Source organism: Camelus dromedarius, chromosome 7, assembly GCF_036321535.1.
Source record: "Camelus dromedarius isolate mCamDro1 chromosome 7, mCamDro1.pat, whole genome shotgun sequence".
NCBI classification, from domain to species: Eukaryota; Metazoa; Chordata; class Mammalia; order Artiodactyla; family Camelidae; genus Camelus; species Camelus dromedarius.
Window position 1 is genome coordinate 24383776 of NC_087442.1, and position 26004 is coordinate 24409779.

Below are 26004 nucleotides of genomic sequence, written 5' to 3' on the forward strand. Positions count from 1 at the left end.
GTAAAGGAGGCAAAACTCAAGACCATTTAATGAGTCATAGATCTGCTGGCATTAAAGCTTCCCTAGGAAACACCAAGAAAAAAAAGATTTTTTGATCTAAATATGTGGGCCATGAAAGAATTGGTCTGGCAGAAATAAAATACCCAGCATATTTATTCTGCAGTGGCGCCAGATCTGATGATGGTGCTGTGCCTTAGTCATGGCTCTTGTCCCCTCCCTGTGAACCCCGAGAAGGAGCCTGCGTGGCACTCCGTGGATTATGACTCCATCAGGAGATTAGATGGACTCAAGCCTTAGTGTGGGTTGCATTAATTTGGCTACCTCTTTGCATCCCGTGGAGAAGTCCACTAAGAAGACAACGTATTCAAGCTCAGACTTCAAACTGTCTTCCCTCATTCCGACTGAAATGTTTTTTGACTCGTCATGGGTGACTTCTTTTCAGTCTTCTAAATTGGATTCATGGAATAAGCAAGTAGCATACGAGTAAGAGGCATTTAAAATGACTATTAACAAGACAAATTATTAATATAGAATCCAGATATTTTTACAGCGTTAGGGCGTTATATATTATCTAAGCCAAATAGACTGATTCTGCTTCTATTTCACAAAAGAGAAGGAAGAACAATTACTAAAAATCAAAGAAGCAATAGTTAAGAATATTTCTCAGGATCAAACTTGCTTTGGCTATTAGCAGTTTTATCTACATCTATAAGATAGGAGTAATCATTAATAACCATTATTATTGCTGTTATCAAAATAAACAGTACACCTAGCATATCATATATACACCAAAATGTATGACAGATGCTATCCAAGAGGAAAATGAACTCCCATGTCAACCTTCTAATGCCATTATAAAGACGCATGAATAGCCCTAGTTAATTCTGTCCCTCTACAGTGTTCCCTAAAAACCTGAACATGTTTACCCTTGTGGATGAGCAGAACAGCAGTTCTGTGTCTCCTCACCAAGACCAGAGGGAAACAGGAGTGCTCTGTGGTTCTCACCTGAGACAAGAGAACCAGGAACTGAGGGCCATTGTGACAGGTGCCTACGAATCTGGCTAGTTTATGACAGGATGGGCGTGTCCTTGAGATTGACCAACAGGGAGAAGGCACAGGAAAGAAGGAACTCAGAGAGGATAGAGGAATCAGTAGTGGAAATATCCAGGAATATTCATTAGAATTTGGGGCTCTTCCGCTTCAGAAGTTTGAAGAGTTTGAACCTGATGTGAGATTGGAGGAACTGACCAAATCTGAATTTGGAGGATGGGGACAAGATCTTTATAAGACCTACTTTTTTTGCTAGAAAAACAAAAACAAAAAAGCCAGAACAGACGGATAACACAATAGCTTCAAAGAATTAAGGAGATATTCCCAAGGCACGTGCGCACTTGTCAACATAATTATAAGGCAGTCTCCCAAGGTTGCATCTAATTAGTACTTTAGCTACTTAATGAATGTTTATGGCTTTGACAAAGAATATTGTTTTTGTTCAATTGTGTATGGCTTATTTGCTTTTAATTCTTAACATGCAATGGCTATAGTTTTAAAAACCAAGATTTAAGTAATATTTATTGATGGCTTAACCTACTTTAACCAAATGCGCAATATTTATTATATTTTAAATGTTAACATGCATACAACAAGACTTTCATTAAAATGTCATTAAGAAACAGTGTTTACAGGAAAGCAAGTTCAACCAAATCCCTAAAATCAGACAAGTAACGACTGATTATGAAGCCATCTAAGGATTTTCAGTAAACAATTAATTATGGCATTTAAATGTCTCAGTAACACCCTGGGGTAAGAATTATCATTCTCATTTTGCACATGAAGAAATAAGCATTAAAGAAAACTAAATGACTTGTCCACCAACCCCAAGCTAGGAAACCCAGTTCTGGCTAATTCTGTGATGCTCTGGCTCTTCACAATGTCCTCTATGGGACAAGCCGCTGTCATAGCGATGAAAATATGAAACAAATACAGGACATTTTCTTCAGAGGGAGACTGAATATTTTAATTATCTAGTATAGTATGTAGATCACGGGCACTTTTCTGCTTGTGTAATTAACCATCAGACTTTGCTATTAGAATCAACCTCACTTGAAAGGAAAGAATTAAAACTCAGTCTAAATATCTTCAAAGGTGTGGATTTAGTTAGACCCAAGTGCAGTCCTCTTACCCCTAAGCCATCTGCCTGTTTTTGGTTTAGATAACTTTTACAGAGTGATTACCTCTTTTGTTCATTTTTTTTCACTCAACTATTTTTGCGTATGCGCATTTATTCCAAATGATTAGAGGTTTTAGCATGGCAGTTCTGGTTTGTGTTTTGATTTGGTTTACTCCGTTTTGATCAGGAAAACAGAAATACTGTCTAGTTAGAATAAGATGTCCTTTAAGAAACTAACGCTTTACCTAAGGTAGAGGTAAGTTTGAATTATTTATAGAGTTCTTTCACTTCCTGGTTAGTGTGTATGACCTTTTAACTTTGCCAACAGTGATTAATTGAAGATATATAGATATAGATATAGATATAGATATAGATATAGATATAGATATAGATATAGATATATAGTCTGAAGTTACGTATTGAAGACTCACTATATAACTTTCTCAGAAAAATCCAGTGGAGAATGGATGAAGTCTGGGCCCATCAGTACTGAGCCTACACATTTCTGTGCTCTATAGCACAATGAGGAAACAGGACAAAACGCACTAGCTTGAGTCCAGCCTTAGCTACAAATCTGAGACGAGTTACATAGTCACTAACATTTTAATTTTTCTTTCTTTCTTTCCCTCCCTCTCCCTTCCCTCTCTCTCTCTTTAACACTCTATACATATTAACACATTTAATCCTGATAATAACCCTAAGAAGTAGGTATAAATATTGTCCCTATTTTACAGAAACCACACAATTCCTTTTTTACTTCAGGCCAAGCAAATTTCAGTTGAACCCCTCGGATTCAGATTTCAGAACCATATGTACTTCATTGACAAAGTCCAGGAGGGCCTTAGTGCAGTGGTTGAGGTGAGGAAAAGAAACCAGTTGCACTGAGGCCCATGGGTTCTTCAGCTCAAGAGATCCACTTCATTAAAAGTTTGTCTTGGGTGATGTGTGAGATATTTATGGTGATCTTCCAACACTTAGAACAAAAATCTTTAAATTGGAGGAAGAAAACTCTAGAAACTGCCCAGAGAGGTGTTACTGGAACCGAAGTTCCAAACCAGAGTTTTTCCTAAAACAAGACTGTGGGCAGGAGTGAGAATTTTATACATTGCGGAGGGATATCGAGATGTTTTGGAGTCACTGGGGCATCTCAGATTATACCATTGGTGCCGACTGCTTGATTTATTGATTAAACCATTTTAAATGGAGCATTTAGATAAACAACAAGTTTATACTGTATAGCACAGGGAACTATATTCAATATCTTATAGCAACTTATAATAAAAAATATGAAAAGGAATATATGTATGTATATGTATGACTGAAACATTATGCTGTACACCAGAAATTGACACAACACTGTAAACTGACTATGCTTCAATAAAAAAATTTTTTTCTAATAGAGCACTTATTATGGGCACCGGCATGAAAGATATCACACAGACCAGGTTCTGCTCCCATGGAGTTTGCATTCTAGTAGGAGGAAACAGATGATAAGAAAATCAATTTAAAAAAACTTCCAAGTGACAAATTTTGTCTTCATCCTTTTGGGCTGCTATAACAAAATATCACAGACTGGGTAGTTTATAAAGAACAGAAGTTTATTTCTCACAGCTCTGCAGGCTGGGAAGTCTAAGAGCAAGGTGCCAGTATGGTCAGGTGAGGGCGCTATTCTGGGTTGCAGACTTCTCTCTGTCCTCTCGTGGTGAAAGGAGTCTCTTCTATAAAGGCACCAGTCTCTCATGAACTAAACCCCTCCCAGAGGCCCCACATCCTAATACCATCACAACAGTCATTGGGATTTCAACATTAGAATTTTGAGGGTACACAAACATTCAGACTGTAAACAAATGCTATTACAGAATTTTTAAAGAATGAGGAAGAGAGTAATCAGGGTTGAGAAAGCAATTCTTGTCAATTTTAAAGCGTATAATATGTAATGCTGACTCTTCAAGAGATTGTACCAGTTAACGTTTCCTCCAAAAATTAATGCTTATTTCCCCCATACCCAAACTAACACTGTACTGTTATACCTTGTAAAGCCTGTGATGTTCAGAGTAATGTAAAAATGATATCTCATTGTTTAATAATTTATTTTGAGAAGTGAGGCTATGCATTGTTTCTTTGTTATAATTTTTGGTTATTTAAAAAAGACTGGTTTGTTTTTGTTTTTTTGAGGGTGGGTAATTAGATTTATTTATTTATCTATCTATCTATCTATCTATCTATCTATCTATCTATCTATCTATCTATCTATCTATCTATTTGTTTATTTATTTTAATGGGGATTGAACCCAAGACTTCATGCATGCTAAGCATGCACTCTACCACTGAGCTATATATACCCTCCTCACTTTTTGCTGTAATTTTTGGTCCATCTACTTTTCCCAAGTTTGGGTTGCTTTGACTTGATTTGCCTGAGAGCTCTTTATATATTAGGAGAATTAGTATTTTGTTATGTGTTGCAAATGTACTTTTCCAATTTGTGTTTTGACTTGTCCATGGTACCGATTCCTTGCAAATGTCAAGCTCCTTTTTGTTAATGTTTATTTCTAAATATTTGGAGACTAAATGGGGCTTAGGTTGAGTTCCCCAGTAACAGACCTTAAGATAAGGTTTCATGTGCAAGCGATTTATTAAGGAAGTTTTTTCAGGAAAAAACTCTTAAGTGAATGAAAGTGGCAGAAAAAAGGGGATGAAACTAAGAAAGGGTGCAGTTTCACATAAAGTCCTGTGGAGGGCAGCATTAACCCAATCATGTGGAGGAGCCAATTAAGGGCTGCAGGAAGTGAAACCACACTGAATGGGAGGGAGGGAGGAGGGGAAGCTCACTGAATCTGGGGGAGGGGATACACCACAGACAATAAAAGGGACCTTGGGGGCAAATGTGTGGCCACTGCCAGTGTCTGTTATGTGGGTCAAGAGTCAATGAAAGGGAAGAATAGAGAAGCTCAAACCCAGCATTTGATTTCAATGTGGAAATTTCTTATTATTTACTTGTGATTAATGATTAAGCCAGATAACAGACGGAATCCACCCAGTAAGGACAGTTTAGTCCACCTTGACCTAGTCATTAACTCAAGTGTAATTTGTTTTCTTTTCTCCTTCACCTCTTCCTGGACTTCCAGTCAGGCCTGATGGTGCCAGAGTTATTGGGAGAGTCAGTTTTCAGTAAGTCGAAGTCCAAGTGAGTAACTTTAGATGTAGATCTTGGGAGTATATGGAAGAGGTAATGGACTGAAGAGGAGAAGCTTAGTCTTGGTTAAGGAACACAGAATTCAGTCTTGCATCATTACTCCTAAGGGGCATCCTTGCTATATTTCTGGAGTAACTAGAAAATACTCCCTGAGATTGACTTTCATTATTATCGAAGACTATTTTCTTCTTGGAGGATGCAGAGGTTCCACTAAGAAAAAGTCATTCTTAAGCCTCTTGTGGAATAAAATTTGATCTTGTGAGGTAAGGATCAAGCTGAGAGCATTTGAAAGAATCTTATAACTCTTAATGACACACACTTATCTAGCACAACACATTACCCCATTAGTGGTTCCCTAGGAGTCAAGTCAGGGGATTGGGGAAAAATGGTAATGGGCTGGGGGCTTTTTGGTAGGGTGATGAAAGTGTTCTAAAATTGAATGAAGTGATGGATGCACAACTCTGCGAATATCCGAAAAATCATTAAATTGTACACCTTATGGATGAATTGTATAATATGTGAATTATATCTCCATTAAGCTGTTACAATTTTTTAAAAAATCCTTTCTGGAGAAAAGCAACCCAAATTTTAACACTTAGAATTCCCACAGACTAAGATCAACAAAATATGAGCTCATAATCAATGGTTAACAGGTACCCAAATAAATAAATTACCATGACTGAGGTCAGCAAGTATAAAAAGCAATAGATATAGAATCACCTAGTGTTTAAGGAATTATAAACATCAAATATAAAATATTAAATATCTATGTAAAAATATTAAACATTTAAAAGATGGAATCATTAAAATGATTAAACAAAAGGCTGTCAAATGAGGAAGCAGGATAAGCAGAAAAAAAATGCACACATAGACTCTAGTCTAAAACTATAAACTCTAAAGCCAGGCATAATGTATTAAAATGGGCCAGAGAGAAAAGATGGATTACTTATAAAGGGAGGTAACCAGATAGAAAGCAGTATTATCATCAAAACAACAGAAAACTAGGATAAAGGGTCTACAAAATGCTAAGGGAAAGTAACTGTCAATCTATATTTTTATACCTATCAAAACTATCTATATTAAGAGTAAAATTAATAAATTATTAGATTAAAAAATAGAGAGTTCTCCCCCAGCAGACTTCACTAAGGAACTCTAAAAGATGATCTTCAGCAAGAAGGAAAATGATCCTAGACAGAAGTTTGATAATCTAAAATGAAGGACCAAGAGATAAATATGCAGGTAAATCTAAACAAACTAAAATAAAATATGTCCATATGCAATAAAAATAATAATGATGTTTAATTTGGAAATTAAAAGGAAAAGAACTAAAATACTGGACAGAAATGCAATTTAACTGGAAGGAAGAAAAGAAAGATGGGAGGAGGAAGGAAGGAAGGAAAGAGAAGCAAATATCCCTGTGTTACAGCTCTTGAAACTCCTGAGAGCAATCCAGTTGTTTCTGCTGCTACTCTTAAGTTAGGAAGCACAGCTCCAATTAATGTTCTTCAAAAGTCACATTGTTTTTCTTTTCTTGTTATTTATTTTAATTTTTTTCACTAGGAATATGTATTACAGTTGATTGGGGAGCTTTTTAAAAAATTTATGTGTTAGCTTAAGACTTCTGACTCCAGAGTCGGTGGTAAGCCCAGGAGTATTTGTTTTGGTGATTTTTATATGCATCTCCAGCCAGGAATAACTGAATTACTATCCTTTGTTTTAACAAACATTTTTTAATTGTCTCCTCTGTGCCCTGATTGAGCTTGACCTAGGAATACAATGGTGAACAAGACAGTGCCTACTGTTTAGGAAGTTCAAGTGAGTAGGAGGAGAAAAAAAATGAAGTGAAAAAAAGTGTCCATTGTGCAGGATATAGTAATGGCAGAGATTCCGCACTCTCCTGTTCCCTTTTTTGGTAATAATAGATTTTAATCTAGCCAAATGGCTGCCAGAAATAAAGACCACATTTACTAGTCCTCCCTGCAGCTAGCTGGGGTCAAGGCACCATATTCTATCAAAAGATGTAAACTAATGCGTCATGTGACAGTTTCTGGGAAATTTTCTAAAAAAAGATTTATTCTGTTCATTTGTTTTATTTCTTCTTTGTACTGCCTCCATTCTGATGCCTCGAATTTAGATGTGATAGCTAGAAAGTCACTTACCATCTTTTTTTTTTTCAATTTTGTTTTCTATTGACATGTAGTTGGTTTACAATGTTAGTTTCAGGTATATAGCAAAGTGATTCAGTTACACATATATATACATTTTTTTTCAGATTCTTTTACGTTATATATTGTTAAAAGAAATTGAATATATTTCTCTCTACTATACAGTAGGTCCTTGCTGTTTATCATTTTTATATATAGTAAAGTGTATTTGTTAGTCCCAAACTCCTATTTTATCTATCCCTAATGCCGGCCCTTTCCCCTTTGGTAACTGTAGTTTGTGTGATATGTCTGAGCAACTCGCCACCTTGAGATGATCAAGTAGTGAGCCTTATGATCCTTGTCCCAGTCTTCTTTGTAGAGCAGAGTCTTGGACTGTCTGCCTTCAGAGGGCAAAATAAACTAATATTTTTAGAAAGAGAATAAGGGCAGATTTCTTAAGCCCTGAGGGAAATATCGGTTGTGAGAATACACACAAATTAAAATCCGTAAATGCTTCTAGGTGAAGAAGTGTAGCACCCTATAATACTTAGGTGCACAGACAGAGTGCAATAATTAGTACACTAGAAATACAACACTTACTATATATTTTGCCTTGACAGTAGAATTCTAGGTTATTTTAGGGTAGCAATAAACTTGCAGAAAATTATTTCTCTTGCTGTCTTAATAGAACAGAATGCAGTAAGTGGTCTCACTGATGACCTAAGACTTGTACTTTCCAGGCACAGAGAACAGAGTACTCCGTCCTAAGTTTACACAATAAAAATGGAACTTGAAGTGAGAAATTGATGGTTTCTGAGCCTTCAGAGAGGAACAAAGTGTCAAGTTCATAAATGAATGCTGAGTTAACATTAAACATTTTCCAGGTCCTTAAGATTAGTAATAAAGACAAAGGAAGCAGTTAAGTTTATATAGCTAGCCCTCTGATAGAAACAAAAAGCATAATACTAACATTCACTTTTAAACAATGCTTATTTTGTCCATTATTAAATTGTATTCTATAACTTTAAGTTATGATAATGTAACAGCCGCTGCTCAAGATTTAGAATAAGAAAATAGCTTAAAAAGTGATAACATTATATATTACTTTATATTTGATGTACATGGCTTAGTAATGGCTTCTTTCCTTCTTTCTTTCTGGTTCCCTTTCCTTGATGAAATTGTCATTTCCTTGAGCTTAGTTGGTCAATCACGCATGGCTTTCATATCTATATACTTTAGAGTTCCATATCTCGTAGATGCTTAAGAACTTTTAGATTAGTTTAACTATCTCCAGGGAGTCTTTCTAAAATGTAATTGGGCACACCTGGAACTAACATAACATTGTAAATCAACTATGTTTCAATAAAAAATAAAACAATAAAAATTTTTAAATGTAACTGGAAATATACTTCTAATGTATAAGACTGAGTTTCCCTCAATATGATTAGAGAGAAGTCAAAATAAAGCCTAAACAAGATATTTGTATTTTAGACTTCTTTTGACAACAGCATACAGAGAACTTCCTCATTCCTTTTTAAGCTGAATGTTATCCCATTGTACAGATGTACTCTAATTCATTTAAGAAGCCCTACATTGATATACATATGGGTTCCTTCTCCTCTTTTTTTCTTTTTCAATTTATTTGTTGGTAAAACTAGGTTATTTGTCCTGTAGCATTCCCTAGGATCTGCAGTTTGATCATTACATCCCTGACATGTTGTTCTCCATTTCCCTGTGAATTGGTACAGGCATGATCACATTTCAGTTTGAGTTCTGGAAGGATTTAGTCGTAGCTGTGCTCCATATTGTGATTAGGTAATATATGATGTCTGGTTTTATCTCTTTTTGTTATGTTAGCAGCCTCTGAGGATCATGCCTAGATCCATTAATTCATTAGGAATTGCAAAATAGTTATATTCTAATTCTATCACACCTTCCTCATTTATTGGTTTGAATAAGAAGAAAATTTCCCTCCTCCACTATTTGGTTACTCTGAGGTTTATACGTAGTCGTCTCTCAGTATCAGTGTAGGGGTTGTTTCCAGGAGCCCCTGTGTACATCAGAATCCCAGGATGCTCAAGTCCCTTATGTAGAATGGTGTAGTATGGTCAACCCTCCCTATTCTCTCGTTTCACATATGGGGGTTCAACCAATCTCAGACAGAAATATTGATCTGTAGTTGGCTGAATCCTCAGATGTGAAATCTGCAAATTTGGGGGGCCAACTGTACATTTAGTGAAAAAAAAATCCACATAACAGGTGGGACCCATGCAGTTCAAATCCCTGTTATTCAAGGTCACCTGTAGTTCACACAGGAAATGTATAATAAATGGTTGATTCCTGCTCTTTATTTACCAGTTTTCAGGGTAAGGAGTTGGTTCCATAACATTCTTCAGAGGTGATCTATGAAAGCCTTTCTTTGGTATCATTTTGATCTCATGGATTTAAATATATTTGATGTTTCAGTCCATTGCAGTTATTTCTTAAATGATTCTCTAATTTTCCCATCTTTGGCAGTGTCTCTTTGAGTTGGCTAGCAAGTACTTTTGATTTAATCCTAGTGACCCCTCATGGCATCCTTGCTTTATAGTATAATAAGATATTTCAGATGCATCTTGTACATTTCATGTCTCAGACCTGGAATCAGACATTTTTCTAAGAGATCCTAGTTTCTTTTATTGGTAAATAATATTTAGATATTTAAAGTATGAGTTCTAAAGATGCCTTGCTAGTAGATGGGTTAATTTAACAGTTTTTCTTCCATAGGGTCAAAAAAACCACTGACTGTGTGATACCCAAATCAGTATACTTGTGGGTTATATTTTTCTATAAATCAGAAAAAAGAAATTTGGTGCAATGAACTATCAGAAATAGAAAGTAACAAAAAAAAAATCCTGTTTAAAATCACATCAAAAATAATAAAATACCTAGGAAAAAACTTAACCAAGGAAGTGAAAGACCTATACTCTGAAAACTATAAAACATTGGGAAGTATAAAGCATGAAGGAAACTGAAGATGATACAAAGAAATGAAAGATATCTCATGCTCTTGGATTGGAAGAATTAATATTGTTTAAATGGCCATACTACCCAAAGCATCTGTAGATTGAATGCAGTCTTTATTTTAATACCCATGAAGCTTTTTCACAAATAGTCCTAAAATTCTTATGGAACCCAACAGATCCTGAATTGCCAAAGAAATCTTGAGAAAAAAGTACAAAGCTAGAAGTATCACCCTCCCAGACTTCAGACCACAAAGCTACGGTAATCAAAACAGCATGGTATTGGTACAAAAACAGAATAGAGGACCCAGAAATAAACCCACACACCTATGGTCAACTAATCTATGACAAAGAAGGTGAGAATATACCGAGGAGAAAAGATAGTCTCTTCAACAAATGGTGCTGGGAAAACTGGACAGCCACATGTAAAACAATGATCTTAGAGCATTTCCTCACACCACATATAAAAATAAACTCAAAATGGATTAAACACCTAAATGTAAGACCTAAAACCATAAAACTCCTAGAAGAGAATATAGGCAGAAAACACTTTCTTTCAAGAATAAAAAAGTAGTTTATTATTCTACTTTTAAAACAGATGGAAGGTGAAAGATGTCTATTTGGTATAATTAAGAAGATTAGTGACATGAGAGTAGGCAGAAAACACTTTGACAAAAACCCTAGCAAAAATTTTTTTTGGATCTGTCTCCTAAGGCAAAAGAAATAAAAGCAAAAATAAACAAATAGAACCTAATTAAATGTAAAGGCTTTTTTGCACAGCAAAGGAAACTGCTGACAAAATGAAAAGACAACCTATGGAATGGGAGAAAACATTTGCAAATGATATGACCTACGAAGGTTCAATATCCAACATATATAAATAGCTCATACAACTCAATGTCAAAAAACTAATAAAAAAAATTGGTAGAAGGCTTGAATAGACATTTTTCTTAAGAAGACATACTGACAGCTAACAGGCACATGAACAGATGCCCTGCATCTCTAATTATTAGAAAAATGCATATCAAAACTGCAATGATATATCACCTCACACCTTCAAAATGGCTATCATCAAAAAGTTTACAAATAACAGATGTTGGGTGAAGATGTGGAGAAAAGGGGAACCCCTGTACACTGTCAGTGGGAATGTAAATTGGTACAGCCACTATGGAAAACAGTACAGAGGTCCCTCAAAAAGCTAAAAATAGAATTACCACATGATCCAGCAATCAACTCCTGGGTATATAGCTGGAAAAGTTGAAAACACTAATTTGAAAAGATATATGCACCCCAACGTTCATAGTAGCACTGTTTACAGTAGCCAAGATATAGAAGCAACCCAAGTGTCCATCAACAAACAAATGGATAAAGAAGATGTGCTGTGTGTATATATGTGTATGTATGTATATATATATATATGATTCAGCCATAAAAAAGAATGAAATTCTGCCATTTGCAGCAAAATGGAGGAACTTAGAGATTATGTTTAGTGAAATAAGTCAGACAGAGAATGACACATACTGTATGATATCACTTACATGTAGAGTCTAATAAATAATACAAATGAATGTATATGCAAAACAGACTCACAGATGTAGAAAACACATTAGTGGTTACCAAAGGGGAGAGGCAAGTGGGGAGGGGCAAATAAGGGGTATGGGATTAAGAAATATAATGTATAAGATAAGCAACAAGGATATATTGTATAGCACAAGGGAATTATAGCCATTATCTTGTAATAACTTTTAATGGAGCATAATCTGTAAAAATACTGATTCACTATGCTGTACTCCTGAAACCAATATGATATTATTAATCAATTACACTTCAGTTTTAAAAAAGAGACAGAAATTTGGTGCAAGTAAGTCTTATGTATTTTGCTGAGATCTAGTGGAAAAGATAACTAATTAAAGCTTCAAAAGAAAAGGACTCAAGGCCTGGGTACTTCTTTGTGATATTAAGTAAGTTATTTCACTACTTTGAGTCATACATAATTTCTTCTACTTCAAAATAGAGATAATATTACCTAACACAGCTTTTATGGGGATCAATATTGAAAATATTTGATGATAATTGCTAATATTTGGTAGGGGATTTTCATGTGTCAGGTTTTATGCTACGTATTTTATCTACTTGATATCATTAAATCTGTATAAAAGGACAAAAGATGCCATAAGGATCTCCCTTTTGTAAAAGAGAACACTAAAAATGAGAGGCTTAATGCCTTGCTCTTTCCGTAAAGGGAATTTAGGACAACCCCAAGAAGCTGCGGTCATTAAGCAGCTTTGGAGGTGGATTTCCTATCCAGGAGCAGTAAGCCAAATTAAACAGAAAATCTGCAGCTGGAAGATCTGGAGATTGATTGAACAGGACCAGTAGTAGTACCCCAAATTAACAACAACAACAAAAAATGCATTAAATTCATAGTCAGAAGCTGAACAAATATATTTGGGTTCCATTACAGCAAGAGTTACACAGTGAAAAAAAAAATGCAGCAACTCAGATTCCAGATTGGGCTCTCTTGCAAACTGGCTGTTTGACTTTGCCAAGTGATTTATTCTTCTCAGGCCGCAGCTCTTCACAGAGCAGTTAAATCACGTGATTTCTGGGGCTAATGCCCTAGGATAAGAGCAGAACAATAATGTTTGAGAATGACTTTGGAATAACTCACTATTAGTATGCAGAGTTAACAACAACAACAACAACAAAACCCTTGTAAAAAATGTATAGCTTCCACTGATTCTGGTTTCTGAATCACTCATTCATTCATTCACTCAAAATACTTATTGGGCACCTACTATGTCCCAGACACTGTACCAAGTAGTGTTCTGGTGGTGAACAAAATGAAGTTCTCGCTTTCTTAGTTTACATTCTGGTAAGAGAAGACAGAAAATAAGCAAATATGTAATCTACAGTATGTTAAATGGTGATAAATGCTACAGATTGAAGAATAAATAAGGGATGGATCCAACCCCAGTGCCCTCTCTGCTCTTCCTTGAATACACCAGGCCCACTACCAAATGTGTACCTGCTGATTCATTTGCCTGAAATGCCCTTTCCCCAAATATCCCCATTGCTAACTCCCTTTCATTCAAACAGCATCTGGTCAAAGCAGCCCAACACATGGAAAATCCCACCCTCCCCAACTATGCTCTCCATATTCTTTCCCATGGATCTAAACATCGGATATTAATTGCTTATTTGTATGTTGAATGTCTGTCCCCCCCAGCAAGAATATAAGTCATAAGAAGGCAAGGCTCTTTGCTTTGGTCAAGGATATATTTCAAAGCCTAGGACAGTGCCTGGTAAGAAGGAATGTTTAATATATTGATTAGTGTACAAATTGATTAATAGACGAATGGATGAATCAGGAAGGTGATATGAAAACTCTTCTCTGATGAAGTGACTAAATAGTGAATGTTTGATATTTAAAAATCAAAAGTTAGAAAAATTGTTAATTAAATTTTGTTATATCCGGTTGATAGACTATCATGTGACCTTAAAAATGTTTAAATTATATTTATGAAGACTGAAATAAGGATGAAAACTACTTATAAGATATGGTTAAGTGAAAAATATAAGACGCAAAAATATGCACATTATTATTTATAACCATGTTTTTAAAAAGTCTTCAGAAGAAAAGCTAGAAAGAAAAACACCGAAAGTTACCAGGATATGTTATAGTGATTATTTTTTCTATTTTATAAGTTTTTCTATAATGTGCTTATATCATCTTTGATATGAAAATGAACTTCATTTTTAAAAAGTTAATCTATGCAATGCTATCTCTCTTTTATGGTATTATAAAAATGTTTTGTTTTGTTTGTATTTTACATTTAGAAATCAGACCTTCACAATGTTAGTAACCACTAACACGCAGGGACCCAGAGTTGAAAAGGGCACACCTGTATTGCAGATGTTTCACAGAAAGACAAAAGAGGCAGAGGAGGAGGTTGAATCAATCCTCATGCCTTCTATAATAGCATCATACCTGTCTTGAGTTTATCTTCCAAGTAGATCATCTCCAGGAGAAGGAAATCCTATCAATTAAACCCTGCCTCTCAAGAGAACACATGCACAAGTGACTATAAACACAACATAACATCAGAAAGAGGAAACTGCCCAAGACTCTGTTTTATCCAAAGTGTTTCCATTACTTTGGTGATCAAGGGAAGATAGTTGAAGATTAGCATGTCTTAAGCCAAATATGCATGAGATGTATTATTTCATTTATTTCTCAGAGTAATTCACAGAGGTAGGAATTATATTATCAGATTTCAGATGAGAAAATGGGGAATATAAATAACTTGCTCAGAATCACACAACCAGACAGATAGTGAAACAATGATTGAAATTAGATTCAAACCTACTCCAAAACCGCTGCTCAAAACTCATATATGGAGACCAAAATCTCAACTATCTCTTGGTAGGATCCCCTTCCCAATAGCACTTCTGAGTCCTTTAAATGTCATTTATTAAAACATTGTTTTAGTAATGGTTTTTGCTTGCAAAAGACACCAATCACATTTTAATCAACATGGCTCCAGTTTCTACATCTAGGGCAATGTCAACCAAGCACGAATACTATCCTGGAGCCTTTCGCTGTATCTAGAGTTGCCAGTGTCTGTGAGGGAGGGACTCACGGTGGGTGAGGGGGGCGCCATATTGGAATCGATGCCTTTACCATGAGTAGACTACAGCTCCCCTCTCATTAGAAGTCATGTCAGGAGCTGGTTCTGCTTGCTTTCAGCCCAGGCCTGGAGAAGTTTGAAGCTACGGCTGTAACAAGGACTCTGCCTTCGGTCCTCTTTGGTGGACGAGGTGACCAGGTCACACCCTGAGGTGATCCCGTTTGTTCAATCAGATAATTACTTAGTAATTTGTCCTTAAGTAAACTGCTAGCTGGAAACCAGTCTTTGAAATCAATAACATAATATTTATATGTGTACTTTTATGTATATACGTTCATAGGAAGCTGAAAATATATTAGCTGTAGGTTAAATAGGTTTACAACTTAAACATTCCAGTAAGGAAGAAGAGTGCATTGAGTTTTACTCCTGGATCTGGTTTCTTAGCCCAGTCGCAGCCAAATAAAGCAATAGTTCCTGTTTATGTTAAGCGACATACCTAATGCTAATTATGACACCTCCGAATGGATTTCATATGAGAAAAAAAATTGTCATCAGTTTCATCTCTTCCCTAAGTGATGCCTCTAGAGGCCACACAATTCCCTTTAAACTCAATTATCTCACTACTGAATGTGCTGAGAACCAGCTGAAACCAGCAGACACAGTATTATTAGTGAGGCAGAAAAAGAGGAAACCCCAGAGCTGCCATCAGCCGTCTTCATTCCTCTGCAGTCGGCCCCGTCGTATCCCTGATAACAATGACAGGAGAATCTCTCCGCGAGCAGTGCCAGGTCTGTATCAGATGCTTCTCCTTTCACAGTGAACTCTCCACCCTCGGAGGCCTCTATGTGGTAGCTTGCAGGGTTCAAGTGAAGGTAATGAGGAGCTTTCCACACCTTCCTTACGCATCTCCCGTTATTCCTGCAGAGGTGATGGCTGCACACCTCAGCGGCTCTGCTCACGTTGACTATGTACCTCCCAAAGTCCGAGCTCACAAACCGCTTCACCTTTGTACAGTTGACCTAGAAATGTAGAAACAAGGAGGTTTTAGTGTTTTGGGGTTTTGGGGGTTTTTTGGTTTGTTTTCTGATACTGATAGGGTTAGGGCATCTAGACCCACAAAGCAGCTCTTGGACTTGATTGAAACTGAACGGCTTCGTTCCAGCCCATGAACTCTTAGGCTCAGGCGCTATTAACACCCAGACCCAGACCAGAAAGGGTGAAGAGGTGGAAGAGGCAGGAGATGGAGAGCATGTTCTCGTAGGCCTAGTAACTGAATTTGCACATGGGCCCCGGAGGCAGCATATGTGACCTTGCCTTCTTCCAATACACATCCTTGTTTAATTTTCTTCTAGCTCCCAAATGAATGGGTGTAAAGAAAAGAGGAACAAACCCAAATTGGAAATTGTGCCAGAGCTACTGTCCTCTGGCCACCTTTCAGGTATGTGTACCTCTCAGGGTTGTGTTAGAACCTGAATCATCACGTTCTACCAAATTATTGTTGACCGTCAACCTGTAGCCTTCTGGATTTTCCTGTTAATTATGCTCAGCTATCAGCTGCCCTGGGGTCTAACCTCCTGTATACAATTCAAACACAGGAAAGCTTGGGAGGCTGCCCAGGTCATTCGTGTGTGTGCTTGTGCGTGTGTGTGTGGTTCCTATTGCGTGTTCTAAACAGAGGCCACCTGGTTTGTGCACTTAGCTTCCTTTCCTGATGACACTCTTCTCTTGAGCCACCTGGGCTGGAGGGGAAATATCACACTGGGAGAATCAAGAATTGATCCTCTCAGTTTCTACCTAATTCTTATATGTGCACGAAGGAGACTTTTAACCTTATGTTGTCACAAATAGTTTCATGAACGATATCTCAGTAGCAACAATTCACGCCTGTGAAATTCTAAGAATAATATCAGATCACCATGATCTTGCAAAAAATTCAATTTAACAAAAAGCGTTCAAATACAAGTATTATAATTCAAGGCAAAATGCATGACACTGTAGAGATACAAACAAACAACAGCTGGAAATACAGAAGAGATTGTGATGAATGTAGACTGGGGAAAACTAGGAAGACTTCTTGGAGTAGATAATAGTTGAGCTGGGAGAAATTTGAAGAGACATAAATCTTATTTTAAATGTTACTAATGTTTAGCTAATTTCTCCATAGAAAAATCTGTTCAATGCAGATATTAAAAATTACCATCTGTTTCTACTTCTCAAAATATGATCTCACACATTTTCTGTAACGGTTAAGTGAAAGAATTCCAGAGTCGGACTGTCTGTGGTCAGTGCCTGCTCCACTGCTAGCTAGCCTAACTGTTACCCTAGTTAGATTTCCTCTCTTGCTTCCTCATCTATAAAGAGGATGCTAGTCCCTACCTCGTGGGGGTTATTACGATCAATAAACGAGCAAATCCAAAACAAGAAAGCACTTGACACAATCCAAGCATATAGTAAATATTCAACAAATGTCAGTATTATGATTACTGTCTTAACAAAAGTTAATCTTCATCGCGCTCCTTCTACATATCAGGCGCCAATTTGGGCTTTAATTCTCACGCAAGTTTAGATTAGATTAGAGTGAGTTCTATAGGAAAACAGACACTGTACATAATATGAACTATGCCGCCAAGGTCCTGTCTTACCTTGGATGAAGTTAAGTTCATGTCTCCCCAAACAACAAAGCCCGCAGCTCCCAAGGCAGCACTTTCTCCAACAGTACTGATGAGGTCTTGCTAGATTGGAGAGGGTAGAGGTCATTATTCATATAAAGCAACCTGCCAGGGATTAGGGTTGGAAGCTAAATTCAATGTAATAGGATGAAATTATTTTCCAGTTTCTGAGAGGAATGCAAATATTAAATGAACCAAGGCTCAGAAATTACACTCTATAATCATATGGAAAGACATATTACATATGTATTTTTTAAACTCATGTTTTCCCAAACAGGATATTATTTTGAAGACAATTAGCCTGTAAATAGCCACCAAAAAGTGTTTAATCGAAGTTGACAGGGGGCACAGACACATCAACCAGCTGTAAGTATAGGACCTGAAAGAGAATCCGAAAGTTTTCCTCCTCCAAATATGAGGAATGCCTTGCATTCAGTCTTAGCTGAGTTCCCTTTCCAGTTTACAACCCTCTCCTGAGAACTTCACCTCTGCAGTGACTGGAAGGGATTTTGTGATTTGGATTCCAAGGTTAGGCAAAGGAACACAGTGTTAAGGGCCTGAAGGATCTGATTTGCTCCAGCCCTTATATTTGGTCCCTGAAATTATTTGTATTTAATTTCAAAGTACCTGACTTAATGGGCTTTATTTGTGATTCATCCAGTCACGATAAGGTCACCAGGATTTTTTCTCAATATGGTTAAGATAGATGAAAACAAAATTTCAGCAGGGAGAATCATGGTTTTGTAATCCTAAAGGATTATTGTTTTAGTGTTTAAAGGTTAACGTGAATCTAGGTCATTTTAGAGGGAAATTAAAAGTTGAATGCGTACAGCTGGTTTCCTAAATTAAGTTTCTGCAGTTGGTTTTCTAAATAAGTTTGTTAAATTGTAATATATCCTCCCACTCTTCAGACTACTAAGCATTCACCTTTTACTCCAAAGATGAATTTCCGGCAGTTATACGCTGGAAAATGTAATTGGGTGATTTGGTGGCAATTAAAAGCAGAACTTTAAACTATATTTTGCCTTGGACATTTTCTATGAGTATCAGTACTTGAGAGAGAACTCTCCTTACCTGACACTTCATAGTCCATCCAAATGAAAGGTTTTACAATATCAGTTTTTAAAGTTTCTTTTTTCTGGGCAATTTTCTGATAACTTTCAAAAAAAAGGAAGAGGTTTTTGGTTTAAACTAATTTCTTTTCAGGCTCACATCTATTTCCATTTCCCACAACCATAGTTTCTGCTGACATGACAGGAAGGGAAGAGTTTTTGTGAGGCTCAAATAAGACAGTGTAAGCTAGTGTAAGCGGAACGCCCATCATAGACATCCTCCATTTCTCCTACAGGGCTTTGGATCTCTAGCATTTCTTCTCGGATCTTTCTCAGAATTTCCATCTCTCTGCTGACATTATCCATTTACTCTTGCGTCCATCCTACTTTGTCAATTAGAGCCCTTAGCATATTAATCTTAGTTGTTTTAAATTCCTGATCTGGTCATTCCAACATCCCTGTTATCTCTGAGTCTACTTCTATGCTTGCTCTGTCTCTGCAAGATGCGTTTTGTAATTTTTTTCTTGATAGCTAGACGTGATTTAATTTTTTCCTGATAGGCAGATAGCTATCTGGCTGGGTAAAAGGAACTGCTATAAACAGGCCTTTAGTACCATGCTAATCAGGTCGGCGGGGGATGGAAGAGTTCCACAGTTTTGGGAGTAGGTCTCAGTCTTTGAGTGAGTCTGTGCCTCTGGACTGTGAACTTCACAAGTGCTTCTCAGCTGTCCCCCCTCCTGTCCCAGCCCGCTTAGGTGGGACAGTCTCACTAGATGGGGCTAGAGTTGGGTATTTCCTTTGTTCCAAGTGGAAAACTAGAGCGAGCTGGAGCTGAGTATTTCCTTTCACCCAGGTCAGTTAGGCTCTGATAAAACCTCAGCGGGTTTGACTCTTGTTAAATTGTTTCTTCTGAGGGCAGACCTTGTCCACAGAACAGAATGCTTTCGAGGGCTCGAAATGGTTCCTGTTCTCCTTCGCCTGCTAGGTGCATGAGAAGGTGTTCTCTAGTATTCACTGTGAGGACCTACTGAGCTCCTGGGGGAGGTAAAACTCACAGAAGCATTTTCCCCCCGCCCCATGACTGAGTCCCTGTGCAGTTTTCATCTCTCAGGCTTGTCCACTCTGAGCTGCCAGCAGTTTCCCAATTATAGTTCAGGTTTCCCTACTCTGGCAGTGGTTCCCGCAGAGGTTTCTGCTCATGGTTTCTGATCTGGGAAGCTGTGATTCTCAGTATTCACCTGTCTGTCTCTCCAGTTCTGAGGGTAGCAATCTGCCCTGTGTCCACATTTCTCTTATTAATCTAAGAAGAGTTGATTTTTTTGGTTGGTTTAGTTTTTTGCTTGTTAGGACTGAGTGGCAACTTCCAAGCTTCTTACATGCTGAGCTGGAAACAAGAAATTGCCCACGAATTTCTTTGGGTTAGAGCTTTGTCATCAGAGGGATGAGGGAGACACAGCATTTACATTTTGTCTTTACAGGTTATTGACCCATATGCAGTAAGGCAACCCCAAATGTCTGTGGTGGAAGCCACACCTTCTGGGGCTGGTATCAGGAGGGAGTGTTAATTTCTTTCCAGTGTGTACTTTAGTGTCATTATCAGAGGGTTTCTTGGGACTGATTCAAAATGGCAAGTCTTCTATATGTGTTGAATAGAGGTAAGGAGTCCTTAGCAGATATTAAGGCAAATTCCTCTACCAAATTAACTCACTGTCACCTTGCTGATAGCTGAGTGTTGAATGAATCACAGAACATTTCTGTTTGGGGGACCAAAAAAGCAAGGGCACTACTCAGTAAGGGGGGTCACAGGTAAGATGCCTCTAGGGGTAAACTGGGACCACCTGAGAGCATGAGCCACATGAGTGACGTTACATGAAAGGAGAAATAAAGGAACACCACACACTGTCATAGAAGCAAATCCTCCAGGTCCCAGCACAGTGTAAGGCTGCTTTGCCCTGCCTATGGCTCTCAGCTCACATCAAGGTTTTGGAAGTAGAAAGGAGGGGCACCCAGAGGACTCATTCTGTACACTTGGGTTTCAGTCCTCGATACTTCACTACAGTGCATGTAAGTAAGGAGCCCACCGTGGGGAACTGGAGCATCACTGGTGAGCTCCCTTTGTGTGTTGCCAGAGGGAATATATACTAATTACAGGGAAAAACACCTCTAAATGTACATTCAAGAAAATTCCTGTCATTATTTTTTTCTTTCTTTCTTTCTTTCTTCTTTCTTTCTTTCTTTCTTTCTTTCTTTTTTTTACTGAAGTATAGTCAATTTACAATGTTGTGTCAATTTCTAGTGTACAGTGTAATGTTTCAGTCATACATATATATACATATATTTGTTTTCATATTCTTTTTCATTATAGGTTATTACAAGATAGTGAATACAGTTCCCTGTGCTATACGGTAGAAACTTGTTTATCTATTTTAAATATAGTAGTTAGTTTCTGCAAATCTCGAACTCCCAATTTATCCCTTCCCACCCCCCTTTCCCTCCTGGTAACCATAAGTTTGTTTTCTACTTTTCATTATTTTTTAAAGCATAGCATCAAGTGATATCTACCCTGCATTTATATGTAAGTGGTGTGAGCAATATTTTGTGTGAAATGAGGCTTTACAGGTCCCATATAATTCCCCCCAGCCATGGCTACTGACTGCAATTTCATTCCTACGTATTCCCCTTTTAAGTTTAAGGCTCTGATTCTTGTTTAAAAGCAAGAGCTCTACCACATATACTTCTGTAGTGCTTCACATTTTTATTTCTATTTTCTCAATATTTCCAAGTCGGTAGGGCATATTATATTGTGCCATTTTGTAGATTAAGACAATGCAGCACTGAGGTCTGGAGAGGTGAAAAGGTTTGCTACTTATTGGTAAATTGTTTTTCTAATCCTAATTATATGTGTGTATACACACACATTCTAAAATGTGGATATCTTTGGGAAGGCAGAAGTGGAAGGCATTACTAGTATTGACAGTTTGGTATAGGTAAATACCAGGTTTTTAAAAATTTGTGGACAGATTTTTATAGTGGATAGAATTAAAAATGGTGGCAAACTGGTGGTGTAAAACATATGGAAATCCCTTACAATTCAGAAAGTTTGCAGAATGATACCATGGGGCTGACAAAGAAAACTGTGTCTGGATGAGACCCTAACTGTTCCTTCTTTCCTTCGTCGTAACAGAAGCATTTCTGAGGCTGTAGCTTTTCAAGAAGGCACTTACCCTTAGTTTGCAGAATGTGCAGAATGTAGCAGTAGTTTAATCTTTTGAAATGAGCACTTTGTCCCTTAAAGTTTATTGTTTCTTCCAAAAGTAAATTTGTTATCACTGAACAAAGGAACTTGATTGAGCCAAATACAGAATAAGTTTCATAGAAGAAGATGGTGTTTAACTTTCAATTCTAGAGTAAAGACTATTTTATAAAGATTTAGGTAACATTTTTAAACCTTCCGGTTAGTATTGGTTTCCTGTCATTCTGTCATTTGTTGCTGATTTTTCTGGATTGTATGAATATTAGCTCATAATAGAGAATTTGTTTTCCTTACTCATGCCGTCAGTGGTGTCAGAGGCAGAGCGTTTACCAAGTCCTGATTTATTTGTGCCATTTCTCCCTCTGAAGAGTAAGCTCTGCTTTCTGCTCCACAGACACGTACTGGTTATGGCAGAGCCCTCAACGGGGTGTTTCCTGAGCCTCCTCCTTTGGATACCTCACACTCAGAACGTCTTTATATTTTAATACATGCTGGTGAATTGAAACTTACAATGGTGGAGAAAAGAGAAAGGTGATCAACCCCTGGTTTGCAGCAATATCTTAAAATACCACTGCATCGCAAATGTGAAACCAGTCTCAAGTCTTATCATAGAAAGTTTACACATAATTATCCAGGTTCAAAAATTAGAATAGCATCTTCTTTTACATTTTACCTCTAGAAGTTTCCATTTAAGTGACTAGAGTAGCAAAGGAAGAAGGAGGGAGAGAAAATTCAGCTGAAAGTTCATCTATTTTAAAAATTACCCTCATGGTTTGCGCGTTCTTTGGCTGTATACGTGACTTAAGTAAAATCAACAGAAAAAAAACTTCTATTTGTAAGTTTTAACCTCAGGTTACGAAACCACCTACTCATGATGAATTTATAATTGAATTTAGAAACTTATACTGCTCTTACCAACTTCCCATTAGTTGCGGTCATGGAGTCAAGAATAAACCAGAGTTCTAAATCTATAGTCACCTACTTTTAGCAGATTTATAACTCCCTTCTACCTTAAAATTTTTTTTAAATTTTAGTTGTGGTAAAAAACACATAGCATATACTATCTTAGCTATTTCTAAGTATACAACTCAGCAGTGTTAACTATATTCATGTTACTGTGCCTTCCTTGTACCTTTTGTCAAAGCTGCTATCATGCATTATTAAGAAGAAAACACTTTTTTTTTTCACTCTTGAGATTTTTGACCGTGAGGCCAGAAGCAGAAATGCCTGTAATTCTGCTTCCACATGTGTGAGCAAACTACTCCATTTTAAAACCTCCTCTCTGATTTTCTGAACTGTTCACCCCCAGTCATCTCAATAACCTTTGCAAAAGGCCAGTGGTAAGGAAGCACAATCAGACTTGGGGAACTCGAGGGAGCAGTCGCTGCCGTTTTATCTCAACCCCTTCCCTCCTTATGTTGTTCCTTGGAAGAATAGTAATGCCTAAAATCATCACGATTCATCATCAAGAGTCTAAGTGGATGACTGCTCAAAGGAAGAATTATGCTCCTATCTGAAGGACCACTAATTGGGAATTTTCTGGCGACTATAACTGACAGACAAGTGTCTCATTTAGAGACAAGAGGAAATCCTCCTATTTCTGGCAAGGGGCATCTTACCTTAGAAAGAAAGAGTAAAGGTTCATCTCTGTAGCCTAACCTAGTGTAGACGAATACAGGCAGAGCATAATCACGGGATGTCATAGTGGAGATCCGCATGGATTCATGCACCCGAAATTGCGAGAAACGCAGAATGTTCTCACTGCGTCTAGGAGATTTCCTGACAATGACAGAAGGATATAAAGCAGCACTGCTATTCCAGAGCCAAGAGAGCTCGTTGTTCCTCAGCACTTCTTCTTTTGGGCATGACCCGGTATAGTTTGGGGCATAAACATTGTAATTGTAGCAATCGGGATATAAATAGTAACCCCAAAGGCCCTTGGGTCTGCTCTTAATTCCCAATTCGATGGTTTCCTTCATGAAAGCTTTCGCACTTTTTTCAAAGGTTGCTTTGGCTAAATATTCAATGTCAGCAGCTGATACATTCCTTTGCGTCTTAGAAATAAGGTTTTTTGACTTCTGTCTGTAGATATCTTTTGTGTTCCAGTTCCTGGCCCACTGGGGTCGCCAATATTCCCAGTCTATAACAGCAAGTCCACTGAAATCTTCAGAAGGAATGTAATAGTTAATGTCGTGGTCAGCTTTTTCCAGATGTACCTGCAAACTTATGTTCTGGGGGAGACCCCCGTTAATGGGAACTCCCTGTGATGTATACCAGGGGTAGTATCCCAATCTGTTGACATAAAATATAGTGAGATTTTGCCCCCTGGCCCCGGCCAGTGGACTTCCAATCACCTGAAACATTTTCAAATTTAGTCTTATATTATATTTTATCAAGCACTGATCTGTTGGAGCATTCCAGGCAGCTATGAAAGGTTTCCTTTGATAAATTGGAAGTCGGGCAGGTTTCAGGGAAGAGACAGACTTCAGAAGGAAAAGTATGAGCAGACATGATATGAGACGTACTCGCTGAACAACACAAAACCGTAGTTGTCCTTCAGGTAACAGTTTCATGATAAGATAAAAATCTTATCTTCTGCTTTCATGCACTCTGGAAGACCTGTGGGGAGATTTAATTTTCTGTTAGTGATAATTTTGAGGAAAAAGACTCAAAGGGATGGATATTATTATTGTTGTTGTATATTTATATCTTCAAATTCATTTTATTTAAAGGTCTTAAAGAAGCCCACAAATAAAATGAGATATAAAAAGCAAGTGTAGGGGGAGGGTATAGCTCAAGTGGCAGAGCGCATGCTTAGCATGCACCAGATCCTGGGTTCAATCCCCAGTACCTCCTCTAAAAGTAAATAAATAAATGAACCTAATTACCTACCACCCAAAAAAAAAAAAAAAAACTGGGGAAAAAAAAGAGTTCCTTCTTACCAAAAAAAAAAGAAAAAAAGAAAAAAAAGAGAGAGAGAGTAGAAAGCTCTTAAAAAAACAAGCAAGTGTAGTGACCTAATTTCTATTCCAGGGCAACCAATGCAATTCAACTAGCATTCATGGAGCATCACATATAGAATGCCCAGAACACAAAATGATTAATATATGGTCCTCACCCTCAAAAAAGCTCATGATCAAATAAACATGTAAAATAGTATTCACTACTGTTTTGGAAAATTCATCAAATCCCAGGCTCTGTACTTAAGTACTTAATAAGTATTTATGTCATTTAATCTTGTAATAACTTTTGTATTATTTCATTAAATAAGCTGAATGTCTACATACTTTCCCAGCCTTCCTTGCAGCTAGGGTGCTGGACCGTGGCCAGGCCAATTAGGTGCATCCTACTTTAGACTCTGAATTAAGATCTTGGGGATCAAAAGGGCTGAAAGGTGGTGGCGTCACTACTAACAGAAATTCCAGTGTCCAGGAGTGGCAGTGCACATACGGGCATCCAGAATCTGATATCCATGGTGTTAATGTTAAGTTGCAGCATTGTCCTTATGGAACAGTACTTTTCTGCTCAGGTCAAAGGTTTCGCTTGGTTGCTTACAACCAGCAACTCTAACTGATGGAAATTCTTTGCATAGAATCTGTGGCTTGTGAATATTTCCTCCTGCAAAGCTGATCACTGTATGCAGTATGTTGTATGTAATTATTTTTTTAATGTTTTATTTATTTTTTAACATTTTTGATTGAGTTATAGTCATTTTACAATGTTGTGTCAAATTCCAGTGTAGAGCACAATTTTTCAGTTATACCTGGATATACATACATTCATTGTCACATTTTTTTTCCTGCTGTGAGCTTGTAATTATCATTTTTAACCACCAGGTGTCACCAGCCAAATCTTATAGCATTTCGCAGGCCTAGGATGGTGAGGTAAAC

General features: G+C 37.3%; 1 protein-coding gene and 1 long non-coding RNA gene across 3 annotated transcripts in view; one reads left to right on the forward strand and one right to left on the reverse strand.

Annotated features, from left to right (window-relative positions):
- Window positions 1-26004, forward strand: part of LOC135321732 (uncharacterized) — a 107649-nt gene that overhangs the window by 33708 nt on the left and 47937 nt on the right. The gene's annotated exons all lie outside the window — the stretch shown is intronic.
- On the reverse strand, window positions 15761-24687 carry HYAL4 (hyaluronidase 4). Its single transcript, XM_010975614.3, has 3 exons — window positions 23734-24687; window positions 17783-17872; window positions 15761-16159 (listed from the first exon to the last, which is right to left on the reverse strand). The coding sequence occupies exons 1-3, from the start codon at window positions 24685-24687 to the stop codon at window positions 15761-15763; spliced, it is 1443 nt and encodes a 480-aa protein (XP_010973916.3).

Excerpts from the sequence above, each read along its gene's own strand:
- HYAL4 (XM_010975614.3), bottom strand. The coding sequence starts at position 24,687 with ATGAAACTGTTACCTGAAGGACAACTACGGTTTTGTGTTGTTCAGCGA. Across the intron at positions 17,873-23,733 it reads CTTTACTCTTTCTTTCTAAG|CAAGACCTCATCAGTACTGT; the intron begins GTAAGATGCCCC and ends TCTCCAATCTAG. Across the intron at positions 16,160-17,782 it reads TGAACTTAACTTCATCCAAG|GTCAACTGTACAAAGGTGAA; the intron begins GTAAGACAGGAC and ends CTACATTTCTAG.